Genomic DNA, 7,375 nt, shown 5'->3' with positions numbered 1-7,375 from the left:
ATGAAGTTTGACCCAGGGTTCGGCCTAGGGTGACAACAAAAGTCTTCCGCTTAATCTAGCACTTCGCTAACATTTTCACTCCCTTGGATCAAAGGAGCGTCTCACCTGAGGTGAGTCATAACCATAGAAAGATAGTAGGGAATCTAGAAATAGAGATTATGTAGTCTGTGCAACCATTCATACATTCATTCACGATAAGTTGACTTATACATTTAACGAAAAATAACCACATCGAAAATTTTAAAAGGGGGATGCAAAATATATAAACAGATAACAAAACTCCCATTATCCCTTTATTATTAAAACAACAAAGCTCGATTACAACATCATTTCTCCATTACAGCTCGCAACACATTACAAACTTGTGAGCAAATATCATAGCTCAAACAAGTATCAAAATGGATCATTACATATTCAAAAATCGACCTATAAGCAGTCTTTCTCTCACACAGTTCAGATCTCAACATTACAACACCTTCTAAACTTTACAGTTCTATTGTTTAAGGGATAACCCCTTTCCTCCCCGCAGCCTATGCAAAGGACATGCAACTGCATCAATTTTAACATCATTGGGCAGAGCACTAACATCACAGTGTTGTTAGTATTAGAGAATTCACCAACGGAATGACCACTCAGAAAATTACTTTTATTTTTATTTTAAAATAAATTGTCGCGTAGAAACAAATACCGAAAATAAAATACCCTCCACTAAAAAATTATGTCCTTAGAACCTTCTCTACGAATTAAAAATTAAAAATAAAATTTGTTAAAAATTAAAAAGCTATTTTTAAATTTATTCAAAAATAAAAAATAAAAATATTAAACATTTTTCTCAAACTTTAATTAAAATTGCAAAGACACATTGAAATAAAACAAAGTCAATCTTCTACATCAAAAACAAATGATATAGTACTAACAAAAACAGAGAATAAGTAAATAGGTCATTGCCAGGTTTTTCTATGTTTGGTATTGCGACAGTTTTTAGCGCTAAAGTAACAGCGAAAAAATCGTTTTTGAAAAAGAAAACACAAAACAAATCGTTTTTGAAAAAGAAAACACAAAACAAAACTAAATTGTAACTGGGAAGTTGGGTGGCAAGTTAAAATCGGTGGCAAAGCTGTATTCAATGAAATCAAATCAAAAGAAAAAGGTAAGTCTTTTCAAGCAAAGTTGAAAGAAAAGGAATCACTTTTTTAAAGTAAAATGGATAGACAAACACGTGACTTGGGGCCATGTCGTTGGCCAAACCAACTTTCTAGCAAAGCCTAAAGAAAAAGAATCATATTTTTTTAAAAGCGAAATGGACACATGAAACAGGCAAACACGTGATGTGGTATCGACGATGAAAATGCCACACCCTTTGGGCTCCTTTACCCACTAAAACTATGGACTGTTTTTAATTAAATTTTATCTAATAATTAAATAAACAATAATAGACAAATGGTTAGATGTTTTGGTCATTAGATAAGTAATTGTGTCCATGAATTTGATAGTGCAAGTATTGAGAGATATTGTATTGCAGTTTTGTTTACTGGTTTGCCAAGTATTGAGAGATAGAGATAGAGCCACAGAGTGTCAACGGCCTCAAAAGCAATTGTTGTATTGAGGTGATAGAGTGCGAATTCGCCTATCTTTAGCAATAACTTTTTTTTGTTCTGCATTCCATGGCATCTTCCTCCAAATCAGCATCCACCTCCGCCTCTGCCTCCACCTCCACAATGGATGGCAACACCTGCTATGCCTTCGATGTGTTCCTCAATCACAGAGGCTCTAATGGTAAAACATTTTCCAGCCATCTTTATGATCGCCTCACGGATCATCGATTGTGAGTCTCCCTGGATAGGGAAGAAATGGAGAAGGGAGAAGAATTAACACCTCAAATAAACGGTGCTATTAGAGATTCCTCGGTTAATATAGCTATTTTTTCTCCCGAATATTGCCAATCAAGATGGTCTCTGAACGAGCTGCTGCTCATGCTGGAGTGTAAGCAGATGAAGGGTTTAACTATTCTTCCCATATTCTTCCATGTCAAGCCTTCAGTACTTAGATGGACGGAGGGAGAAAAGGGAAAGTATGGTGAAGCTCTGAGCTCGCTCCGAAAAAAGAGAAATAGCGATGGTGGACTATGATATGTGCCGAAAATCATTGGAAAATGGGAGGATGCTCTCCTTGATGTTGCAGAAATCAGTGGTTACGTGCTGGATGAGAAGCCGTATAATGGGTTAGGACTCATCTCTCCTTGTTCGTTTGTGATCGCTTTTTCCATTAGTCTCATTCATATAGGTATATCATACTTTATCTACTTTTCTTACTAGTAAGTTTATTTTTTATATTATTCAGTGATGAGAGTAAGTTGTTGACCGATGTCATCTAAAAAGTGCTGACATTAGTTCCAAAACCAACCCCTGTATGTCTCCATATATCCGACTGGATTGGAAGAGAAAGTTCAAGATTTTGTAGAAAAATTATAGCAGCATGAAAGTGGGAAGGCTGAGGTTGTAGGAATTGTGGGACTTGGGGGGATTGGTAAAATGACCCTCGCAAAAGAGTTCTATAACTGCAAGAATAAAGAGTACCGCCATTGCAGCTTTTTATTTCATGTCAGAGAAAATGACTCTAGAGGAGAACTAAAGAAATTGCAGAGACAACTTATTAAGGAGTTGAGTGGGAAGGATATGGAAATAAACAGAATTGACGAAGGTATCCCTCTTCTTGAAAAACATCTCCCACATTGGCACGCTCTTATCATTTTAGATTATGTGGATGATATAGAGCAGCTGCGCGCATTGCTTCTGGAGCTACCAGCGAAGGATAGCTTAATTCTAGTAACATCCCGTGATAAAAGTGTACTTCAAATTTGGGAATTAATTGAAGATCCATTTATTTACACTCTCGAAGGCCTCAGTCTACAACACTCTATAGAGCTCTTCTGCCGGCACGCCTTCCGTCTACCTGCTCCTCTTGATGCAACATTTGAGCAACTGGTAAATAAGTTTGTGGATGCCTGCGGTGTTAGAAAAATTTAGGAAATTTAATTTTCGCGGAGGGAAGAGAGTTATGATTTTCGCGAAGCTACTTTTGCGTAGCTAGCTTCACGCACCGCGGAGCTGATTTCACATAGCTACTTTTGCGCACCGTGAAGCTATTTCATATACTTGGATTTCGCGCACCGCGGAGCTATTTCAGAGACTTATGAATAATATTTACTCACTACAAAAATAACAAAGTAGGTTTGGAGCAACACAATAAAACTTAGTATTAAATTCTAAAACATAAAAATACATTCACATGAGGCTGCAGCTCATTCACTAAGTAAAAACTAAAATTTCACGCGGAATAACACACAGTAAAATCTGTAACTATTCTTTTTACGTGCCCACCAAAATTTTCTCCACCATTTTCTCCCCAGAGACTTGCGCTCTCTTTTTCTCTAACCTCTTACTCTCTAACCCATCAAAATGACTTTCACATTCATATATAGCTCAACATACAATTTTACTTTTAATTCATGACAGAGCAAAATTAATATGATGTTGTTGTTGAGTGTGATCAGAATCGCGCAGGTGTTTGTGGAGTGTGGGAATTGGTTGCTAAATGAATTCTTGCCCATATCTATTTATCAAAGTACATTAGATGCTTTAAATTCCTTGTTGCGCTTCAGAATGGTTCATGTCTGGCTTCAGTTCTTCCATCTTCAAACAGAGACGCAACCTGCAAAAATAGGTCTGACAAGTATGGTTGCTATCATGTTGTTTATTGCAGTGGTTGGGATTATTATTTCCAACACTCCCCCTTAATCACAATTTCCACCATTGACAATTCCCAAATAGTTTCTAAGATAAACAAAAATTTCACATGCCGATGGCTTTGTGAAAATATCAGCAAATTGTTCTTGTGACCTACAGTGCTGCAACACAATTTCATCATTGTTAATCAACTCTCTAATAAAATGATATTTAGCGTCAATATGCTTGGTACTCTTGTGGAAGACAAAATTATTTGACAATGAAATTTCTGAGGTGTCGCAGAAAACAATTGTCGCTCCCTCTTCGTCATGACGAAGATCCCTCAACATCCTTCTCCTCCAAACTTCCTGACACGATGTTGTTGTTGCTACGACATTCAGCTTCTATTGTTGACAGTGACACTATTGGCTGCTTCTTGGAGGCCCATGAAATGGCTCCAGAACCCAAATGAAAGACATATCCTGACGTGCTCTTTCTGTCATCGACACTGCTTGCCCAATCACTGTCAGTGTAACCAACCAACTTGAAATCACTTGTTGCTGTGTACAAAACGCCATACTGTTTTGTCCCATTGACATACCTCAGAATCCTTTTTGCTGCTTGCTAATGTGTCTCCTTGGGTGTCTCCATGAACCTTGACACCAAACTTACTACATACATTATATCCGGCCTAGTGGCGGTCAAATACATCAAGCTGCCTATCATGATTTTGTATAACGTCGAATTGACATTGTTGCTGCAATCTTCTTTGCTCAAGTTCAAACCTATGACAATTGGATTTGGTGCAGATTTGCTATTCTGCATTTTAAACCTCTGCAAAATTTCTGCCACATACTTTGCTTGAGAGATAAAAATGTCATTTTATGTTTGCTTCACTTCTATGCCCAAAAAATATCTTAACAATCCCAAGTCAGTCATTTCAAATTCACTCTTCATGACTTGTTTGAAATCAGCGATGAGGAAATCATCACTGCCTATAAAAATCAAATCATATACATATAAGACGACAATGAGAATCTTACCTTCGCTCTCTTTGATGTAGAGAGTGGGCTCACTGTCACATTTGTCGAAACCATTGTCCAACAAGTAGGCATCTATCCTGTTGTACCATGCGCACGGTGCTTGCTTCAATCCATAAAGAGCTTTCCTCAACTAATACTCTTTGTCCTCTTGGCCTTCAATCTCATAACCAGGCGGTTGTGTGACATACACTTCCTCTTTCAGCACTCCATTCAAGAACATTGATTTTACGTCCATTTGATACACTCTCCATTTGTGCTGCGCGGCAATTTCTACAACTGTGTGCACTGTCTCCATCTGTGTGACTCGCACAAACGTCTCCGCGTAATTTCTTCCATGTTGTTGCTTGTATCCTTTGATAACTAGTCTTGCTTTGTGCCTTTCAATCTTTCCCTCAATGTTGCTTCTGGTCTTATACACCCGCTTCACTCCAATAACATGTTTTCCTTTCGGAAGGCTCACTAACTCCCATGTGTCATTCTTTTCTATTGCTTCTATTTCTTCCTCCATTGCCGCAACCCATTTTTCTTCTTTGACTACATCTTCAAAGTGGATTGGGTCATCTACATGACAAAATAATGCAAATAAGGAATTTAGACCAGCGTTACTATCAACTTCATCTTGCTCATAAATTTCAGTTAAATTTATGAATTCTGGTCTTCTTGTGCTTGCTGAAGATGGGCTTGACATGTCACTTGGTGTCACGCTTTGCGGTGTGCTTGGAGAAGCACTTGCTTGGCTGCGCAAAACTATCCTATTATTTATTGATGGCATTGCTCGCTGCCTACTTTGTTGCACTTGAATAGGAGTAGAGGGAGGCACTGTTGAGGAATTACTTGCTGCTGTTAATTCCTCTTTGTCCTCATGTGGTATACATGCTTTGACATTGATTGTCTTCTCTAAACTTCCATCTCATGCTTCCTCTTCTATGAACTGCACATCTCTGCTTATTATGACCTTCTTGGTTGATGGATTGTAGAGCTTGTATGCCTTGGATTCATCACTGTATCCAACAAATATACATTTCTCCCCTTTGCTGTCCAACTTCTTCCTTAACTCGTCAAGGACATGTGCATACGCCACACATCCAAAAACTCTCATGTGAGTGACATTCTATTTTCTTCCACTCCATGTCTGTTTAGGAATAATGTTCTGAACACTTTTGGTTGGACATCTATTCAAGATATATGATGCATAAGTGACAGCTTCAACCCAATAGTCATTTGGCAAATGCTTTTCCTTCAACATACTCCTTGCCATCTCCATAATGGTCCTATTCTTCCTTTCTACCACACCATTTTGCTGCGGTGTATATCTTGTTGTAAATTGCTTGTGAATTCCATGCTCCCTGCAAAATTGAAGGAAGTCATTTGAGATGTATTCTCCACCTCTATCAGTCCTAAGGACTTTGATGTAGTGTCCACTTTGCTTTTCAACAAGAGCTTTGTATTGGCGAAAGCACTCAAACACTTCACTTTTCTGTTTTAGGAGAAAGACCCATGTCTTCCTTGTGTAGTCATCTATGAAGGTCAATACATAGTGACTGCCACCAATTGATGGTGTCTGCATTGGTCCACATAAATCTGAGTGGACAATCTCCAAAGGTGCCTTTGCCCTCACTGACTTTCCTACTGGAAATGTCTCTCTATGTTGCTTGCCCAAGATACATCCTTCACATAAGCTATCTGGTTTTTCTATGAGTGGCAGTCCCTTCACCATGCCTTTCCTATGCAGCAAATTCAAACCTCCAAAGTTGAGATGTCCAAATCTGAAGTGCCATGACCAGTTTTCATCTTTTACCTCTACTTGAAACTTTACTTGTATGACTGCTGCCTCTTTTGGCGCAGTGTCTTGTGAGTTCATTGAGAGTTGTGGTTGTGCACCTTCTTTCTGCAAATCTGATATTATTTTTAAGGGAAATATTATTTTTAAGAGAAACATTCTATTGTTTGTCATCTGATCTTTGCAATCAGTTGTCTGCTTGGAGGACTATCCAAAATTGTGCACACATCATTTTTGAAGAAGACATTGTAGCCTTTCTGCATGAGCTGTCCAATGCTCATGAGATTATCTTTCAGACCAGGGACAAAGTAAACATCTGAGATGTATTTCTTCTCCCCTTTCTTTATTAGGATATTAAATCTTCCTTTTCCCATGACAGAGACTTTGCTATCAGTCCTTAATGTCACTTCAGATTTCACAATTTCATCTAGATCAGAAAAACTTTCTATGTTTCCTGACAAGTGGTTGCTACAACCTGAATTTAGATACCATATATCACTCTGTTTTTTTTGTGCTACATTACAAGCTAAAAACATGCTATCATGGTTTTGATTTTCTCTTGTGAAATTTACACTTGGTTTGTTACTAATGGCATATTGTTTTGTTCTAAATTCATTTGCATAATGACCATACTTCTTACAGTAATGAGATTGAACTTGAGATTTATCATACCTCTGACCTTGTGCTTGATTTTGGCTTGGGCTTTGACTCGGATTTTGATTGCTGCCTCTTCCACTTGAGCTTGAAGGGCTGCTTTTTACACCTCTGTATGGGCTTCTTCCTCTTCCTCTAGCATATGATCTTCCTCTGTCTCAACCTTGACTAAA

General features: G+C 38.1%; 1 protein-coding gene across 1 annotated transcript; it reads left to right on the top strand.

Moving 5' to 3' along the window:
* Nucleotides 1-2,531: 2,531 nt before the first annotated feature.
* Nucleotides 2,532-3,026, top strand: LOC149210124 (putative disease resistance protein At4g11170). Its single transcript, XM_089398880.1, has one exon. The coding sequence runs from the start codon at nucleotides 2,532-2,534 to the stop codon at nucleotides 3,024-3,026; it is 495 nt and encodes a 164-aa protein (XP_089255006.1).
* Nucleotides 3,027-7,375: the final 4,349 nt, after the last annotated feature.

Source organism: Pinus tabuliformis, chromosome 1_2 (assembly GCF_031772625.1).
Source record: "Pinus tabuliformis cultivar Carrire ecotype Pingquan chromosome 1_2, CPIR1, whole genome shotgun sequence".
NCBI classification, from domain to species: domain Eukaryota; kingdom Viridiplantae; phylum Streptophyta; class Pinopsida; order Pinales; family Pinaceae; genus Pinus; species Pinus tabuliformis.
This window is presented reverse-complemented; position numbering and strand designations above follow the sequence as displayed.